The sequence below is a fragment of the Microtus pennsylvanicus genome, chromosome 1, assembly GCF_037038515.1.
Source record: "Microtus pennsylvanicus isolate mMicPen1 chromosome 1, mMicPen1.hap1, whole genome shotgun sequence".
Taxonomy (NCBI): Eukaryota; Metazoa; Chordata; class Mammalia; order Rodentia; family Cricetidae; genus Microtus; species Microtus pennsylvanicus.
This window is the reverse complement of record NC_134579.1, coordinates 102,014,541-102,034,974: the sequence shown is the minus strand read 5'-3', so window position 1 is coordinate 102,034,974 and position 20,434 is coordinate 102,014,541. Positions and strand designations below refer to the sequence as shown.

At 49.7% G+C, this 20,434-nt stretch overlaps 1 protein-coding gene across 2 annotated transcripts; it reads left to right on the top strand.

Moving 5' to 3' along the window:
* Nucleotides 1-2,965: 2,965 nt before the first annotated feature.
* On the top strand, nt 2,966-20,314 carry Trim50 (tripartite motif containing 50). 2 transcript variants are annotated; one of them, XM_075957197.1, is made up of 6 exons: nt 2,966-3,364; nt 9,039-9,134; nt 15,372-15,602; nt 15,700-15,719; nt 18,308-18,432; nt 18,828-20,314. In XM_075957197.1, exons 1-6 carry the CDS (start codon nt 2,966-2,968, stop codon nt 19,406-19,408), a joined length of 1,452 nt encoding a protein of 483 aa, XP_075813312.1. In that variant the 3' UTR covers nt 19,409-20,314. The 2 variants fall into 2 exon arrangements, with proteins under 2 accessions (XP_075813312.1, XP_075813303.1); XM_075957188.1 differs by having other exon boundaries at nt 15,697-15,719.
* Nucleotides 20,315-20,434: the final 120 nt, after the last annotated feature.

The window sequence follows — 20,434 nt, the reverse complement described above, 5'->3', positions numbered from 1 at the left end:
TTCCCAAACAGTGGACTGAGTTAGGGGTGTAATTTGGTGATAGAGAGCTTTTGCAGCATGCTCGCGACCCTAGTTCTAGCTCCCAACAAGACAAGAAACAAATGAGGCCAGGCAAGATGGCCAAGTGGGCAAGGTGCTTGCCACCAACCCTGATAACCAAGACCTGCAGGCAGAAGGAGAGAACAGACTATTGTGGGTTGTCTTTTGCCCTCCCCATGTATAAGGGGGCCCGTGCCTGCAAGCACACACAGCAGATGTTAAATAAATAAAGGCAGCTAGGCAGCTAATGTCCCATTCCCACGCTCACCCGGCCCAGGATTTCATCCCCTTCCAGAACAGTCACCATCTTGATTGGGAGCCTGGCCTGGCAGGGGACAAGGGACTGACACTGGAAATGCTCTACAATTTGATCCGTTTTGTTTTGCTTTTGAGTCAGTCTCATGAAGCCCAGGATGGCTTTGAACTTTTGTACCTGAGGATGAATTTGAACCTCTGGCCTACTGTCAGCACTTCCCAAGTTCCAGGATTACAGGTGTTCACTACCTGTTCAGTTTACACACTTGAGAGTGAACATACACAGGTAAGATATACATCACTACATCACACTGTGAGGTTAAATCTGTTTATGTCAGGGGCTGGGGAGATGGCTTGTAGCGAGCTACATGGAATCACACCTGATGGAGATGTATAATCAACTCCTGAGATGGCTAAAGTCTGACTTATGCCTAATCACGCAATGATCATCAGCTGCTTGCATATGCGTGGACCTATGGGCAGTGCCCACCTAGCAATCCGGGATTGGCAGTCCATGCCTACTTAAGGGCTGGGAGAGGTTTGCCCAGGGAGAGAGGGGAAGAGAGAGAGAAAGTGTATAAAGTCCTGGAATAAACTGCAGTGAGAAGAGCTCTGGTGTGTCGCGCGTCATCCTTGCGGGTCGAGGGTGGCCGTGACAATGGCTCAGAGGTTAAGAGCACTGGCTGCTCTTCCAAGGACCTGAGTTCAGTTCCCAGCAACCACATGGTGGCTCACCACCATCTACAATGAGATATGGTGCCCTCTTCTGGCATGCAGAACACTGTACTAATAAGCAAAACTGTTTATATTACACCTCAAATGAAAATAAAATCAGAATAAGCAGTGTGTTTTTTCATTGTTTTGCATACACACACACACACACACACCTCATCCTAACCTACAAAACGAGAAAATCTAATAAATAAAATACCTTTAAAATTCTCTGTGTGTGTGTGGAGGGGGGTAATTCAGAAACATGCCTGTCATAGCACATACCTGCTCTGATTTGGAGTTCTTAAGTACAGAAGGCATGCTTGCTTGCCCCTCCCCCATACTGGGCAAGGCCACTATCTGCCTGTCTAGGTTATCAGCAAGGACCCAGCAGAGGCTGCCGCCTCAGTCTCGTGGTGTGACCCACTTTCCACCTGATTCTGGATGACCTTGGGGACACAGGTATTGCTGGGAAAGGGGAGGGGAGAGGAGAAGGGGCGGACACCAGGCAGTGGAAGCTGTGTCCAGCTGGGCGCCCCGGGTCTGTGTGTCAGCTGTCCCATTCTGGGAGGAAGAAAAGGCTTGCGTGAGCAGACCGAGCTGCTGGTTGAGACCCCTGTGGGAGGCCTAGTGGACCACACGAGATCAGGTAATGCAATAGTGGCAGTGGGGACAGGGTTGCTATCGTGGTCAGTGGAGACTTCATTTCTGTTTCCATAGGGAGCAGATGGGAGATGAGTACCAAAGCCTCCCCATCCCAGACTCTCGGTGGATAACGTTCTGGGACAAGGGACTTGGCCCTTGGTGCTGGGGATGTAGCTAGTGACTAGGTACTGACTTGCCAAATATGCTTGAGGCCCAGGGTTTTATACCCAACACTGTATAAAGCAGGTGTAGTGGGGCATACCTATGTTCCCAGCATTCCCTGTGTTCTATACCCAGCACTGTATAAACCAGGTGTAGTGGGGCATACCTATGTTCCCAGCATTCCCTGTGTTCTATACCCAGCACTGTATAAACCAGGTGTAGTGGGGCATACCTATGTTCCCAGCATTCCTAGTCCTCCAATCCCAGGTGGAGGAGGCGGCTCAGGGGTTCAGTTTCATCCACGGCTACATACAACATTCAATTCTGTAACCACTTACATGAACCTTGTCTCTAAAGAAAAAAATCAACAATCTTGCTTTAAGATTGCCTGGGTGGGCTGGGCGGTGATGGCACACACCTTTAATCCCTGCACTTGGGAGGGATGGGCAGGTGGATTTCTATTAACTCAAGACCAGCTGGGTCTACAGTGAGTTCCAGAATAGTCAGGTCTACACAGAGATGCTGTCTTGAAAAATGAAAGAGAGAGAGAGAGAGAGAGAGAGAGAGAGAGAGAGAGAGAGAGAGGAGACTCCTTCTTAAAGTAGAATCTTGCTTAAAGTAAGACTCCTTCTTAAAGTAGAATCCTTGAAGCTGGGACTATGGAATCTCTATGACAGTTTAGTGAAACCCCGTCTCAAAATAAAAAGGGGAGGGGCACTAAAAAAGGAGAAGGTAAAGAGAAAGCTGAGTGAGGCTTTACTTTATCAGTAGAGTGCTTGCCTGGTGTGTGAAGGGCCCTGTGTTCAATCCCCGATGCTGGGAGAGGGTGGGGGTCATATCTCCATGTGACTTTTGTGGTGCTGGGGATGGAACCCAGGACCTCGTGTGTGCTGGGAAAATGGCTGTACCTCTCTGAGTTACCCTCCCAGTTGAGTGTATCCAGACCCATAGTGACCATTTTTTCCATTTAAGTCCTTTTTATTTTCTGGATGGGGAAACTGAGGCTGAAGGTCATAGTGGGTCGAGGTCGCAATCCAGGGCTGGCATCCTCCCTAAGCTTCCAGCATCTCTTGGATTGGGGGCAAAAAAGGACAAGGGGAGGGAGTGGCAGGATAGAAGTAGCCGCCACCTGTGTTGCAGCTGAACTGTGTGCATGGCGTGGCGAGTGACTGTGCCCGAGCTACAGGACCAGCTGCAGTGTCCCATTTGCCTGGAGGTCTTCAAGGAGCCCCTGATGCTACAATGCGGTCATTCCTACTGCAAAGACTGCCTGGACTCCTTGTCCCAACACCTGGACTCCGAGCTGCGCTGTCCCGTGTGTCGTCAGTGGGTAGACTGCAGCAGCTCCCCGCCTAATGTTTCCTTGGCGCGGGTGATCGATGCCCTGAGGCTCCCGGGAGACACGGAACCCACCGTCTGCGTGCACCACCGAAACCCTCTCAGCCTCTTCTGCGAGAAAGACCAGGAGTTCATCTGTGGTCTCTGCGGCTTGCTGGGCTCTCACCAACACCACCGAGTCACACCTGTCTCCACCGTCTACAGTCGCATGAAGGTGCGAGGGGAGGGCGGGCCGCTGGGCGGGGGAGGAGAGGAGCAAGGGGCAGCTCTCCTGAGCTCTCTTGCGCCGCCACTCGGTTATAGAAGTCTACTGTACCAAGGCTCCATCACACACACCCAACTCCTCCTTGGGAGCCTATGCCCAACAAATACAAGCATGAATTCATTCATTGGGTTTTAACGTTGATTTGTTTACTGACTGTGCGCACCGTGTACCATGGCATGCAGAATCAAAAGACAACTTGTGGGGGTCAGTTCTCTCCTTCCATGCGGGGCCTCATTCATTGATTTGGAGCAGCTGCTTATGCCAGGTGCTGGGGATCACGGCTGCAGGAATGAAGGGGAGTCCCTCCGCCAGACCTTTCACCCTCTTTTTCTTTGCATATCTGGCTTATTTTATTTTGTTTTGCTGGCTGTGCTAGAGACGGAACTCAAGGCTCAGTGTATAGCTTAAGCAGCACTCTACCCCAAAGCAACACCACCAGATCTCCTTCGGTTCAGTGGGATGTTTGTTTCGAGTGGTTCATCTGTGGCAGGGTTTTAGTATGGCAGCTCAGGCTGGCCTTGAACTCACTGTGCAGCCCAGATTGGCCTTTGGCTCTAAATCTTCTTGTCTCATTCTTCACAGAGCTGAGATCACAGGCATGCACCGGCATTGATTTTTTTTTCTTTTTACAGTTTTTATTCATTTCTGTGTGGACACACGTGTGCATGTGTGTGGAGGTCAGGGGACAACTTCCAGGAATCAGTTCTCTTCTTCCACCACGTAGGTCCCAGGCTGCATATGCTGAGCCCTATCATTGGCCTGGCTTCTTGAGAGCTCCTAAGTCTGTCTATTCACCAGCACGAGGGCGGGACCTTTGTTCCCTGCTGTGTTTCAGGGGCTACAGCAGTGGTTCTCTACCACTGTGGGTCATGATCCCTTAGGGTTAACCTGCCCTTTCACAGGGCTTGCCTATTAGATATCCTGCATAGCAGATATTTCTATTATGATTCTACGAGTAGCAAAATTACAGTTATGAAGTAGCAAAAAATGTCTTGTGGTTGGGAGTCACCACAGCATGAGGAACTGTATTAAAGGGCCACAGCATTAGGAAGGCTGAGAACCACTGATCTACAGCTATAGCTGGCAAGTGGTGAGTATTCAAAATAAATATGTTAAATTGAATCCCTCAGTTCGTGGACTTCAGGTGAACAGATCAACATCTATTCTTTAAAAAAAATTCAAATGTAATATACGTAACGCTTAAGAGTCACATGTATAAGGCTGGGAGCATGGCTCAGTGGTAGAGCCCCTGCCTAGAATCCTCCAGTGAGGGGCTGGGGTGTGGCTCAGTGGTAGAGCCCCTGCCTAGAATCCCCCAGTGAGGGGCTGGGGTGTGGCTCAGTGGTAAAGCCCCTGCCTAGAATCCCCCAGTGAGGGGCTGGGGTGTGGCTCAGTGGTAGAGCCCCTGCCTAGAATCCCCCAGTGAGGGGCTGGGGTGTGGCTCAGTGGTAGAGCCCCTGCCTAGAATCCCCCAGAGAGGGGCTGGGGTGTGACTCAGTGGTAGAGCCCCTGCCTAGAATCCCCCAGTGAGGGGCTGGGGTGTGGCTCAGTGGTAGAGCACCTGCCTAGAATCCCCCAGTGAGGGGCTGGGGTGTGACTTAGAGGCAGAGAGCTTGCCTAACAGGTGCAAGGCCCTGGATTTCCCCAGCACCAGAAGGAAAGACAGAATATTATATGTATAAATTTGTAAGTGGGACTGAAAGAGGTTAGTTTTATTGTTCTTTTTTGACCTGGAAAGACAGGTAGGACACCAGGGCTGGGCAGTGCCCGTGCCTTTGACCGACATGTACACACTGGGTGTCTGATATGTGCGGCCCTGTGCCTATGTCTGCTACAGCAAACAGTGGGGCAGAAGTCCCACAGGCCTGGAAGCTGCATCACTCGGGATCTGAGAGTCCTGGGTGTCAGATGCCCAGGTTAGATACTTACTTCTGACAAGAAGCAACTTAAGGAAGGAAGGGTTTATTGTGGCTCATGATTTGAGGGTGCAGCCCATCATGGTGGAGAAGGCGTGGTGGCAGGAGCAGGAGGCGCTGGCCACACCCACAGCAGGAAAGCAGAGAGAGACGGAAGCTGGTGCTCAGCTCACTTTCTCCTTTTCTCTCAGTCCTGGACCCATGGCCTGGTGCCTCCCACACTCAGGTTAGGTTTGTCTTCTGGACTAAACCACTGTAGATACACCTTCACAGCCATTCCAGAGATGCATACCCATGCTCTTTATTAATCTAGTCAATTTAGATTAACCACCACAGTGATCATGCACACTGCAAAGTCATAAGTAGTCAGGGAAGGCTTCCTGGAGGAAGTGGGCTTCCAACCTGAGATCCGAATCACAAGGACGATAAGGGGAAAAAAGAGAAGGAGAGGAGGAGGAAGAGGAAGCAGCACCTGCAAAGGAGCCGGAGGCATGTGGGAGCCATTCCAGCACTGGAGAGATGGCACAATGGTGAGGGCACTTGCTGCACGAGGGCCTGAATTTGAATCTCCAGCACCTGTGTAAAAAGCCAGTGGAGCCGGGCGGTGGTGGCGCATGCCTTTAATCCCAGCACTCGGGAGGCAGAGGCAGGCAGGATCTCTGTGAGTTCGAGACCAGCCTGGGTCTACAGAGCTAGTTCCAGGACAGGCTCCAAAACCACAGAGAAACCCTGTTTCGAAAAAACCAAAAAAAAAATAAAAAAATAAAAAATAAATAAAAGAGAAAGAGAGCGAAGGAGGAGAGGGAGAAGAGGGAGGATGGAGAGAGGGAGAGTGGGGGGTTAAGAAGGAAGAAAAGAAGGGCCAGGCATGGTGGCATATAGGAGGCAGAGGCAGGCAGATCTCTGTGAGTTCAGGGCCAACCTGGTCTACATAGTGAGTTCTAGGCCAGCCAAGGCTATATAGTGAGGCCTGTCTCTAACAGACAAACATAAAATAAAGGAGAAATGAAAAAAGAGAGGGATGGAGGGAGAGATTGGAACCAGATGGGATAGGCAAGTAAGCAGGACCCAAGTCATGGAAGCCTGGATGAGCCAGGAAGGGACCTAGAGTTGATTTAGAAACCATGGGCAGGTGGTGGTCTCTGGGGTTGTAGCCTGGCAGTGATGTGGTCAGATCTCCCTGGCTGGAGTGACTGGAGTGAGGCTGAAGGCTGCATTCGGGTTTGCAGAGATCGGGAACCAACAAGAGAAAGAGGTAAGGAAGTCTGGATAGGCTTGGGAGGAAGATGAGGGAAAACCTGAGGCCGGAAGGTGGGAAGGAGGCAGCATGCGAGGAGCCACAGCATCGCAGGCAGGGGGGCTGCCATGAGAGGGATGCAGTAGTCCACACCTGGGGGATGCCATTACTAGGGGCCAGGCAGAAAGAGATGGAAAACACAGACGAAGCCAGGAGCAGCAGAGCTTAGGATATGGAGCGAGGGCTGGAGAGCCGGCTCAGCAGCCTTATGAGCACACATTGCTCTTGCAGAGGATCCGTGTTTGGTTCCCAGCTCCTAGATCAGGTGACTCACAGCCGCTTGTGCCTCCAGCTGCAGGAGAATCCCATGCCTCGGGCCAGCCTTGGACACCAACACTTATGTACACACACACCCCCCACAGTTACACACACGAACACTCACATAATTAAATCTGTTTTAAAATTCTTGCATGGGGCAAGGGCTGTGGAGACAGCTTAGCCAGTACGATGTTTGCTGTGTAAGCATGAGGAATTGAGTTAGATTTCCTAGACCCACATCAAAAGTTGGGGTGCAGTAGTATATGCTGGCAAAGCAACACTTAAGAGGCTTGGGGCTTCCTGAGCAGCCATCCTGCCTAGATGAATTAGGGGAGCCCCAAGATAGTGACAGGCCCTGTCTCAAAACACAAGTTGTAGAGTACATGAGGAGTAACACCTTAGGTTGACCTTTGGCCTCCACACACGTGCATCTGCACATACATAGACATGCATGCACACAGGATATGGGGAGAGAGAGAACAGTAGTGGACTGTGGCATTCTGGGAATCGGAGAGCACAGCGCTTTAAGATCAGCTATCTGTGTCTATGAGGACTGGAAGGGAGCACTGAATGTAGGATGTGGCTGCCCATGCCTGTAATTCCAGCGCTCCGGAGTTCTGAGGCGGTAGGACCAAAAGTTAGAGGCTATCCTGGAGTACATACAGGGGAGTCTATGTCAAAACAAAAAAGGAGCTGGGTGGTGGTGGCACACGCGAATCCCAGCACTCGGGGAGCAGAAGCAGGTGGATCTATGTGAGTTCGAGGCCAGCCTAATCTATAGAGCGAGTTGCAAGATAGGCTCCAAAGCTACAGAGAAACCCTGTCTCAAAAAAACAAAAACCAACCAATCAAACAACGAAAGCCAATGACAGCAAAAAAGCAAACAACACTTGGGAAGAAGGAGGATCTGAGTTGGCAGCTGGGTCAGTGAGACAGCTCAGCACATAAAAGCATCTGCTGTGCAAGTGTAAGGACCTGAGTTCAATCCCTGCATATGGTAGAAGGAGAGAACCAACTCCTTAAAGCTGTCTCCTCCTGACCTTCACACATGCCTTGGCATGTACATGTATACACACACAATTTTTTTTTTTTTTTGGTTTTTCGAGACAGGGTTTCTCTGTGGCTTTGGAGCCTGTCCTGGAACTAGCTCTTGTAGACCAGGCTGGTCTCGAACTCACAGAGATCCACCTGCCTCTGCCTCCCGAGTGCTGGGATTAAAGGCGTGTGCCACCACCGCCCGGCTCAATTTTTTTATAAAGATATGCTGATTGATTTTTTTTTTAGACTAGATCTCAAAACATTATCCTTCTGGCCTGGAACTCATGATCTTCCTGCCTCAGTCTTCTGAGAGCTGGGAATGCAAGCGTGTGACTTGCCTGTTTATCTTCCTCTCCCTGTGGTCCAATTCACTGACCTGATCACAGTGTGCTCTGTTTAAGGGGTGACCATCAGGGATCCATCCTGAGGCTGCTGGAAATGCTCTGGGGTCTGCCTGACTAGGGAGAGAACATGGCATCAGTTGCTCCTGCATACCTGGGCTTGCTTGCTTCTTTTATTTTGATAATTTCTATATTTGTTTTATTATTTTATGTGCACGAGTATTTTGCCTGCATGTCTGTGTGTGTGTATCATGTATATACCTGGAAAGGAGGTCAGGAAAGGGTGCCAGATCCCCTGGGACTGGAGTTAGAGATGGTTGTGAGCTGCCACATGGGTGCTTCAAATCAAACCACCGAACAATTTCGCCAGCCCCTTGTTCTGCTCGTCTTCCTTGCCTGGCCCTTCACTTTCCCTGCTTTCCTTTCCTTCCCTCTGCCTCCCGTCTCCTTCTTCCTCCATCTCTCTCCCCTCTCCTTCTCCCTTTTCCACCCTCTCCCCTCCCTCGCCATTCCCTTTCTCTTTCCCTCCCGGACATAGTCTGGTTAAATACAGTGTAGGGTGGCCCTGAGCTGCCTCAGCCTCCCGCATACTGGCTGATAGGTGCGCACCATTACGCCCCTCTTCCTTAAGTACTCTTCACTGTGTGTGGAGGGCGCTGGGACGCTCTGCTTCCTGCTCTGGCCCCACTGTCACGGTCACCGACACTCCTGAGAAGGGAAATGGTCTGTGCTGTACGAGAGCTGCTCACAGGACCATGACATGTCACCTCCAGGAAGAACTTGCAGGCCGCTTATCTGAGCTGAAGGAGGAACGGAGGAAAGTGGAGGAGCACATTGGCAAATTGGTGAACAACCGGACCCGGATTATCGTAAGTCCCTTCCCTCCACCTGGGGCCCTAGATCCAGCCACCCCATTTCCTACAGATCTCAGGTTCCTACTCCCTTCTCCTCCCCAACCGCCATTCCCTCTTTTTGACAGGTTCTTGTGTAGCCCAGGCTGATCTTGAACTCTTGATGTAGCTGAGAATTACCTTGAACTTCTCACCCCTCTACCTCCTCTTGCAGAGTGCTGGGATCATAGATGTGTCCTACCATGCCTGGTTTATACAGTGCTGGGGATGGGACCTAGAGCTTCATGCATGCTAGGCAGGTGCCCTCCTACTGAACCACATCCCTGGGAGATTCTAGTTAAGAGCTCTAGCACTAAACTATACCCCAAGCCCCTCACTGGGGGATTCTAGGCAGGTGCTCTACCACTGATCCACACCCCAGCCCCTCACTGGGGGATTCTAGGCAGGGGCTCTACCACTGAGCCACACCCCAGCCCCTCACTGGGGGATTCTAGGCAGGGGCTCTACCACTGAGCCACACCCCAGCCCCTCACTGGGGGATTCTAGGCAGGGGCTCTACCACTGAGCCACACCCCAGCCCCTCACTGGGGGATTCTAGGCAGGGCTCTACCACTGAGCCACACCCCAGCCCCTCATTGGAGGATTTTAGACAATTGTTTTACTGTTAAACTCTGTCTCTGACCCAAATTTTCTGAGCATTTAGTTTGTTTTTATTTTTGTCATGGTGTAAATCAACCTGGACAATCGAGGTGAGGACAGGATCCTAAGCACTGAGCCACCCCCAGCTCCAACTGCCCATAGCCCTTTTCTAGTTTGTCCTTTACAGAAAAGGGCGCCTTCTGTACAAAGCCAAGTTCAAAGAATTCCCTGGTGGCTGTGGGGAAGTCTCATTCCTAATAAGGGAATTGAACCCAGTTGTCAGAACTGGTTCCAAGTTGACTTTCGTTCAGTGCCCTTTGAGGCTGTGATAAGGTAGGACTGGAGTCCCAGAGATAAAGTTCCAAAGCTTGGGCTCAGGTCTCTCCTACACTCCGGTGTTGCCCTTAGGACAAAGGTCTGGACAGAAAGCTGTCGGCGTTGGGGGCTAGGAGTGGCAGAGGAGAGACAGCAATGTTACGCACGCTCTCACTCAGCACTGAGCCTTAGGAGGAAGATAATGGAGATTTTGGTTTGGTTTGGTTTTCTGAGACAGGGTTTCTCTGTCTGTTCTGGATCTCACTATGTAGACCAGGCTGGCCTCTGTCTCCCACATGCTGGGATTAAAGGCACATGCCACCACCTCCCGGCTAGGAAAAGCATGAGGGTCCTTTAATCTGATTACAGCTGAGTGGCTGTTTTTGATCTACTTGTCATGTTTGTAAGCCACATTCAGGGTTTGGTGGGGAAGCATGTAATACCCGACTGTCCCTTTCTACAGTATAATCCCCCCCCCTGCTCTTTTTCTGTTTGGTTTTTTTGTTTGTTTAATTTGTGACATTGGATCTCACTATATATCCCTGGCTGGCTTTGAACTCATAGAGATCTGCCTGCCTCCTGACTGCTGGAACTAAAGGCATGTGCCACCACACCTGGCCCTAGTTCTTATTCTTCTGTATTATTACAAATCATTTTACTCTTCATCTATTCTGTTTTTTCAAAACTGAGTGTTTGGGCTGGAGAGATGGCTCAGCCATTAAAGGCTAGGCTCACAACCAAAAATAAAACTGAGTGTTTAAAACCATGTATGTGACCAAAAAGTTACCTATGTATTTTTACTCTCAAGGTCAATTGAAGATCACTTCTAGGGGCTGGGGAGGAGCCCTGGGTTCCTTTAATCTGTCCTCTGCCAGTCATGCTGTGGGATATATTCAGGGTCTTGATGACTAGCTGGCTTCCCTCAGAAGTGCTGAGGACATTTGACTCTGGGGCAACCCTACTTTCAGAATGTACACTCTTGAGAATGTAAACCCTGAACCTCCACAGCTCTCTCTGGTCAAGAGGATGAGGATGGGTGACTTGCCAGAGCTGCAGGACCCCTTGAGAAGCATCCTGGGGTTTCCTGGAGAGTAGCTGTCCTGAGGGCATGGACCAAAGTGTAGGCTGTTGTCTTAGACCCTGGATCGTTGTTGGTTTTGGCCTCCAACTATGGTTATTGAACATCCAGAAGGTCACTTACACCAGTATTTAAGGACGAACGGTGCTTTCAAACTTAGCTGTTGATAACACGTAGATAAAGTTTAACAGACATGTTTCTAAAAACACCTTACCTCTGTCAGGGCTCAGTTCGTAAGGGAAGGCTGACGCGCTCAGTGGAAACCTGAGTGTTATCTGACAAAACAGTAAACCCGTGTTCTCTAAGCACATTTTCCTAATAAAACAACTTTATATTTCAAGGAAAACTTAGGAAACTGTAGCTTAAACACAGAGAACATGTGCATTATATAAGAACATGTCTTAAATATGTAACATCTATGAATGCAAACAAAACAGACCTGGAGATAGCTTTTTTTTTTTTTTTTTTGGTTTTTCGAGACAGGGTTTCTCTGTGGTTTTGGAGCCTTTCCTGGAACCAGGCTGGTCTCGAACTCACAGAGATCCACCTGCCTCTGCCTCCCAAGTACTGGGATTAAAGGCGTGCACCACCACCGCCCGGCTTGGAGATAGCTTTTTAAAATAACATGTAGCCATGAGTGGTGGTCCTTTAATCCCAGCACTTGGGAGGCAGAGGCAGGCGGATCTCTATAAGTTCCTGGACAGTCTATATGAGTTAGTAGAGATCCTGTCTCAAAAGAGAGATAGATGATAGATAGATAGATAGATAGATAGATAGATAGATAGATAGATAGATAGATAGAGAGTGTGTGTGTGAGAGAGAGAGAGGAAAAACAAAAAAAGAAAATTAAATTAAAAAATAAAATAACAAGGCTAGAGAAATGGCTCAAAGGTTAAGAGCACTGACTACTCTTCCAGAGGTCCTGAGTTCATTTCCCATTTTTCCTCATTTGTGGTTCACAACCATCTGTAATGAAATCTGATGCCCTCTTCTGGCATACAGGTATGTATGCGGACAGACACTGTATACATACAAAAAATTTAAATAAGATAACATCTAAATTAACCAATTTGTTAAATATTAGTTAAATAATAAATAAATCTTAATACAACAAGCATTTAGAAACTAATTTTGGTTCAAAGTTTTTACTTTCCGCTGGGTGGTAGTGGCACTCAGGAGGCAGAGGCAGGTGGATCTCTGTGAGGGGGAGGCCAACCTGGTCTACAGAGTGAGTTCCAGGACAGGCTCCAGAGCTATAGAGAAATCCTGTCTCGAAAAACCAAACCAAAACAACAACAAAGTGTTTACTTTTCATTTTGAGTTCCTAAGGAAGCCAAAGCAGCATAAAGTCTCAGCATCTCTTTACACTTTGTGTCTGGGCTTTCGCTAGTCTTACTTTTCCTTGCTTACTTTTGCATGTAAGCATATTAGTTGCTTAATCTGAAAGCACAGAGACAAGTTCCAGGGATAGTAGAGTCTAGGAAGACCAACCCCCAAGTGAGGCTATTTCTCCATTCGCGTGAGGATGGAGGCTGGAGCAAAAGTCACCATGTCCTGAGGGGCAGCTTATTGTCCCCAAGCCATAGGGACTTCTGGGAACCAGACAATGACCCAGCGAACAACACTGTAGGAAGGCTTAATGACATGCACATTTTGTCTTCTGTTTTAGAGTTTCAGTTACACTGTGGACTAAAACGAATTTGGCCTAACTTGGCAGTTTGAATTTTTATATGACCTTGTGTTGGTTGCTGTTCTATTGCTGTGAGGAGACCTCATGACCAAGGCAACTCTTATAAAAGAAAGCATTTAACTGGAGCCTTGATCACAGTTTTAGAGGGTTAGTCCGTGATCATCATGGCAGGAAGCAGACAGGCATGGCTCTGGAGCCGTAGATGAGAGCTTTACATCCTGATTCACAAGTGGCAGAAGAGGGTGGGTGCAGAGGGAGAGAGACAGACACTGAGTCTGGCCTGGGCTTTTGAAATGCATGCTCTCTTATGCACACTCTCTGTGACACACCTCCCCGACAAGGCCACACCTCCTAATCCTTCCCAAACAGTCCCACCAACTGAGGACTAAGCATTCAAATACATGAACCTATGGGGGCCATTCTCATTCATAAACCAAACAGGTGCTGTAATGGTCTGTCCTGTCCCTTTAAGAGACAAGTCCTGCCCACTCCCCCTCTTCTGCTAAGGTAAGCAATCTTCCTTCAGCTTTCTGCCTCTTCTCTCTCTGCCCCTTCTCTCTTCGGAAGAGGTGGCTCCCCTGCCTCTCTCTCCCCTCCTTTCCCCCTTCCCTTTCCTTCCATAATCTACTGAATAAACTATACCCAAACCCTCTCTCTGCATGGCGTACCTATCCGTCTCCCACCTGCCATAGCTCCTTGTGGGACTGGCTGCCCTGCCGATGAGGTCTCTCACCTGCTACCTCCCATCTGCCTGGGACCCACAGAGGCCTCAGGTGGTGGGACCCGGCTTCCCCTTGTGGCCTGCTGCTGCCTCTCCGGGAACTATACCATTTTATCTAAACTATTACAGGCTGTTGATGGAGAGAGAAGGACCTCCTACACCAACAGGCGCTATATAAACAGTATTTTAAAATCATGAATAGAGGCTGGAGAAATGGTTCAACAGTGAAGAATGCTTCCTGCTCTTATAGAGGACTCAGGTTCAATTTTTATAACCAACACAGCACCTTGCAGTAATCAATAACTCCAATCCTAAGGGATCTGACACCCTCTTTCTGGCCTGCATGAGTACTAGACAGTCACGTGGTGTATATGCATGCATACAGGCAAAACACCCATAAAAATAATAAAATAGATCTAAAAAATAGATTATTTTGATATGTATGAGTGTTTTGCCTGTATGCATGTATGTGCATTGTGTGTGTTTCTCGTGCTCAGGGAGGCCAGGAGAGGGTGTCAGATCCCCTGGGACTAGAATTTCAGACAGTTGTGAGCTGCCAGTAGGAGATAGGAATTGAGTCCAGGTCCTCTGCAAGAGCAACAAATGCTTTTAACTTGTGATCCATCTTTTCAACTCCCATAAATGAATTTTTAAAAAGACCTAGAAACCAATGCCAAGGCCCATTTCTTTTTTCTTTTTTCCTTTTGGGACAGGGTCTCTTTATGTAGCCCTAGAACTCACTATGGCTAGCCTTGAACTCACAGAGATCCACCTGGCCCTGCCTCCCAAGTGCTGGGATTAAAGGCGCACACCACCACGCCCACCCTCAGTGCTTATTCTGACACAGTAATGTGCAATGATCCGGTGGATGATTCAGCAAAAATCCCACTGGTACTCAGTAAAATAGCAAACTATGACTAAGCACAAAGAAATAATAAATTGGGCATAGTGGCACACATCTTTAATCCTAGCACTTGGGAGGCAGAGGCAGGCAGATCTCTCCATTTTGAGGCCAGCCTGCTCTATAGAGCAAATTCTAGGTCAGCCAGAGCTACACAGAAAAAAACCTGTCTTGAAAAACCTAAATAAATAAATAAATACAGCCAAACATAACTCAGCCAAGGCAAACCATGACTCAACAAAAAGCATACCATGACTTGACCAAAAGATCAAGCCATAACTCAGCCAGAAATTCAAACTGTGACTCAGTAAAAGCAGTCAAACATAATTCAGTAACTCTCCAAACTGAGACTCGGCAAAATCATAAACAATGACTCAATCGAATAAGCAACCGTACTGCACCCTGGTTCCTTTAGGGTTATAGGGTTAGGATCAGGGTTAGGAATAGAGTAAGGAGTCGGGTGGTGGTGGCACACGCCTTTAATCTCAGCACTCTGGAGGCAGAGGCAGGTGGATCTCTGTGAGTTTGAGGCCAGCCTGGTCTACAAGAGCTAGTTATAGGACAGGCTCAAAAGCTACAGAGAAACCCTGTCTCAAAAAACAAACAAACAAACAAACAAACAAAGGAATAGGGTAAGGTACTTGCCTAGCATGCATGCAGCCCTAGGTTCAATCCCCAGTACTGCAAAAAGTAGAAAACAAAACAAAACAAAAAACCATAAAGTAGGAGCCGGTCATTTCTAGGGCTCCCAGTCACAACGTGAACTTGCAGCTGTCATCAACCCACTTGGCATTTAGGCTGAGCCCCCTTCAGAATGGGTCAGAAAAACAATGAGGCCACCCCCAGCCCAGCAGCCCAGCAGCCCAGCAGCCCAGCTGTGGCTGCCCAGTGACCAGCCCTCCTTGTCTTAGAACGAGTCCGATGTCTTCAGCTGGGTGATCCGCAGAGAGTTCCAGGAGTTGCATCACCTGGTGGATGAAGAGAAAGCCCGCTGCCTAGAGGGGGTAGAGGGTCACACACGTGGCCTGGTGGCTTCCCTGGACATGCAGCTGGAGCAGGCTCAGGGTGCCCAGGAGCGACTGACCCAGGCCGAGCAGGTGCTGGAGCAGTTTGGTAACGAGAGTCACCATGAGTTCATCCGGGTGAGTGGCTAAGAGTGTGGTTCCCAGCTCTCTCCTTAGCAATGCAGGTTCAACACAGCAGTAACCCCCACCCTGTTCTTCTCTTTTCTTCCAGAAGTTTCACTCCATGGCCTCCAGGTAACAACCTCAACTGAAGCTGCTGGGACAGAGGTCAGCCAGTGTCTGCGGGCACAGGCCTCTCGTTTCCATGGTTCCTCCCTGTGCTCTAACCCTAAGCTGCTCCCCACAGGGGCTCTGTCACTGAGTCCAAGGAAAACAGCAGAAGTCAAGTTCTTGCCATCAGGGTTCTCACAGACTAGTGGTATAGAGGAAAAATTGGTCCCATCCCTGTGGTAGCTATGGTAACAGATACGACCTCAAACTATAGACATGCTGTGGGGAGATGATGACCAGGGACTGGCAGAAGCATATAGGTGTGACAGCTGACAAGCCTGCAGTGTGCAGACAGGCAGAGTGGGATCCATGTTGAGAAACGGGGGTAAGCGGGTGTGCAGACCATGAAGTTCAGCGCTGCTTTGAAGTCAACTGTTATAATTGAGGAAGAGGAGAGGGGGGAGATGTACCAGGCAGGCAACAAGGGCCCTTGAGGTGTGCTCTTTGGACTTGGGAAGGGAGTTGAGTCCATGTGAGTGCTGGAAATCTCAAGTTTCTGAACCTTCCTCAGACCGTGCTGACGTACAGCTCCTTGTTTTCTCTTAAATTCTTACTATCTTAGGTGTGTGGGTGTTTCGCATGCATGTGTATCTGTATGAAGTGCCCACAACAGCCATAAGGGAGCATTAGAGCCCCTAGAACTGGAGGTACAGACGGTTGTGAGCTGCCATATGGGTGCTGGGTTCTTGCGAGGAGTACCCAGCGCTCTTCACTGCTGAGCCATCTCTCCAGCCCCTCCCAGTTTTCTTTATGTGTGTTGTGCATGCGCATTTATAGGTGTGGAGGCCAGAGGACAGCCTTGGCTGGTGTTTTCACACACCTTCTACCTTGTTTTTTGAGACAAGGTCTCTCACTGGCCTGGGCTCACCTAGTAGGCTAGGCTGGCCAGCTAGAGATTCCCAGGGATTTGTCTGTTTCTGCCTCCTTCCCAGCATTTACTGCACCATCACGCTCGGTTTTTCAGATTTATTCTTTTATTTAATGTGATGAATGCTTTGCCTGCATGCATGTCTGTGCACTGATTGTGTGTTTGGTGCCTGAAGAGGTCAGAAGAAGGAGTTGTATCACCTGGCACTGGAGTTGCAGACAGCTGTCATCTGCCGTGGGGAAACTGGGAACCAACCGGGTCTTTTGCAAGAGCAACAACCGCTCTTAAGCAGTGAGCCATCTCACCAGCAGCCATGACCGGCTCTTTTATGCGGATTCTGGGGATTGAACTCAGATCTTCATTCTTACTTGGCAGGCAATATACCCATTGAGTTATATCCCTGCCTGCCCTTGTCTTTTTTGTTTCCTTTAGTCTTTGGGGCCATATGCCTAGAAGGCATGTATGGAAAAGAATAGACGGATAATTTGCGTAGCTCAGATAGGGGCAGAATCTTCCCCAGCTATAGTGAACAACCGGGTCACTTGATGTCGACGAGAGTCTCAGGTGTCAGCACACATCAGCAACACCTGGAAGACTAGCTAAAACATTACACAATTTTCCCAGGGTGATCGGTTTCTGATTAGTGGATCAGCATCTCTAACAGGTCCTCAGCAAAGTTAGACTCCTCTTCCCAGACCATGCTCTGCCTTGTCTCACTGAGAACACATTCCCTGATGCAAATGACTTAGGGAGCAAAGAGTCATTTTGGTTTCAGAGGAATTTTAGTCCTTTGCGGCCAGGAAGGTGTGACAGTATTCATGGCAGTGGGAGCGTGGGCTTGTTCACGTGGTGGCAGATAGGGAGTTGAGAGATAAGGCTGAAGCCAGAGGTGGGTATGACCTTCAAAGCCCTGCTACAGTGACCTGTTCCACCAGCCAGGTTCCACCACTTTCTAATAGTACTACCGTCTGGGGAGCAAGCCTGGGAGCATGAGCCTGTGGAGGACCCTTCCAAGACCCTCCATAGCAGCAGCTATGTAGCATCTCATGCTGTGTCCAGCGTGGTGTGGTCCTGGAAACCTGCCTGGGCAGCGAGGGAATGAAGAAAGAGCAAGTACAAAGACACACAGAAAAGCTGGTATCAGCTGGGATGTGCACAGCCTGAGGCGGTTGCTCTGTAGCAACCTGGAGCCTCAGCATGTTTATATTACACAGCACGGGGTGGGGGTGGGTTGCATACTGTTGGCAGGCAGTGTCTGTGGGTCAGCAGTCTCAAACCATTACTCTATAGGAGGAGGAAGCTGCATTTTCCCACACTCTAGTCAATCTTGTGAACACTTGGACTATTACACACGGTCAGCATTTGTACTGGGACAAGAGGAAGGCTTTGCCATCCCGTGAGTCTGAGGCTTTGAGGTCCTTGACCTGGTCACACCCAATGATCGCAGTCACCCAAGACTTCATCGGTACTTTGCGCATTCGCTCAGGGCTTCCTCCGCTCCCCAGAATCCCAATTCTCGGAAGCAGGCATGTCCTCCAGGAAGGAGGTGTGAGGGGAGGGAACGGAGGTAGCATGAGTGTGTGGCCTGGGTGCTGAATTTGCCTCTGTGGGCTCCCACATTGGAAGGAGGGTGGGAGATGGCCATGACGTAGAGCTCCCCCATCACTGGAACTCCTGCACACAGGGTGGAAGTCCAGCAGGCCCGTCCTTTGGAAGGCGCCTTCAGCCCGATATCCTTCAAGCCAGGTCTCCACCAGGCCGACATCAAACTGACTGTGTGGAAGAGACTCTTCCGGAAAGTTCTGCCAGGTGAGGCTTCAACTTGTTATCCTTTCAATCGATTGATGGGACCCAGAGGCATACAGAGAACTTTAGGGGAGCCTGCGCGGGGTAGTGAAGAGCGTGTGGGAATGGGCGCATAGGCACATACACTTGCGAAAGTCAGGAGGTGCACAGACCTCCTCCTTAGTAAAACTCTTCCATGGTGGCCAGCATCCATCCACTCGCCCATCTCACCACTTACCCACCTATGCCATCCGGCCTTCATTCATCCATTCTGTCCATCAGCTCTGTGCCTGCCCCTTCCAGTCCTGGAGACACAGGCGGCACACTTGTCCCCTCCCCGAGGACTTAGGCTTGCCATCACCTCCTGGGCAGGGTCTGCAGATCTCTGTGTCCCAACCCCAGGCTTCTTTCTCTTCCAGCTCCAGAATCTCTCAAGCTTGACCCAGCTACTGCCCACCCTCTCCTGGAGCTCTCCAAGGGCAACACGGTGGTACACTGTGGCCTCCTTGCCCAGAGACGGGCTAGTCAGCCCGAGCGCTTTGACTACAGCACTTGTGTCCTGGCCAGCAAGGGCTTCTCGTGGGGTCGCCATTACTGGGAGGTGGTGGTGGGTAGCAAGAGCGACTGGCGCCTGGGAGTCATCAAGGGCACAGCCAGCCGCAAGGGCAAGCTGAGCAAGTCCCCGGAGCACGGTGTATGGCTGATTGGTTTGAAAGAGGGCCGGGTGTATGAGGCTTTTGGCTGCCCACGTCTGCCACTGCCTGTGGCCGGCCACCCCCATCGCATTGGCGTCTACCTACACTATGAACAGGGGGAACTCACGTTCTTTGATGCCGACCGCCCTGATGATCTGCGGACACTCTACACCTTTCAGGCTGACTTCCAGGGCAAGCTGTACCCTATCCTGGACACATGTTGGCACGAGAGGGGCAGCAATTCACTGCCCATGGTACTGCCCCCAGCCAGTGGGTCTGGCCACCTCACACCTGCACGGCGATAGACTGCCCTGGTGCTGTCTCCCCATTGGCCCATCCTGCTAGTTACAAGAATTTAAGGGGTTCCGCTTGTCTTAAAGTTTGGACTGCTTGAGAAGTTTCTTCATACATGCATGTCTCTGGGACATTTATGTCAGGGAATATAGCCCCTTCCCTACCACCTAAGGGTTTCCGTGTTACCGTCCACCTTTCCAGGTCTTGTATCCACTCAACCTGAGTAACCCTGTCCCTCCCAACTCTTTCCAGGAGAGGGCAGAAACATTCCCACACATACTTAATCCTTACCATTGGGACCATCAAACATCTATTAAAAACAACAAATTGGACATTTTCTCAATTATTATTACTATTTTTAATATTTTAGTTTTAGTTACATGTATGTTTGGGGGTGCTGTGCCCACAGAGGCCAGCAGTTGTGGGATCCCTTGGAGCTGGAGTTACAAAAGGTTGTGAGCTGTCTAACAGGTTCCAGGAACAGTGCTCTTGATGGTGCTCTCGATGGCTGAACCATCTTGCTTAGCCCAGCTACTGCTATTATTTTGAGACAGAGACTCATGTTGCCCAGACTGGCCTAAACTGGCTAGCCAAAGATTACCTCGAACTCTTGATCATTCTGCCTCCATTTTCCGAGTGTTGGGGTACAGGAAGGCACCATTATGCCTGGTTTATTCAGTGGAGGAACCGGAACCAAGTGCTTTCTGCCTGTTAGGCAAGCACTCTGTTGACTGAGTTACATCACTAGCCTCCTCCTCCTCAGTGTTGAGAACTGACCCCAGCCTCATCAATGTTGAGGACTGACCCCAGGGATCTCTACATACTAGGCAAGTGTTCCACTTCTAGCAACAATCTCTGCTCTATCAAACACATACTGTTTAATAGTCTTTATTTTGCAGTGCTGAGGTAGGCGCTCAACCACTGAAACATGTCTCCAGCACCCCATTAGTGGATTTAAGATCGGTAATCTACCACTGAGCCACGCCCCTCACTGGGGGATTCTAGGCAGGTGCTCTACCACTAAGCCACACCCCAGC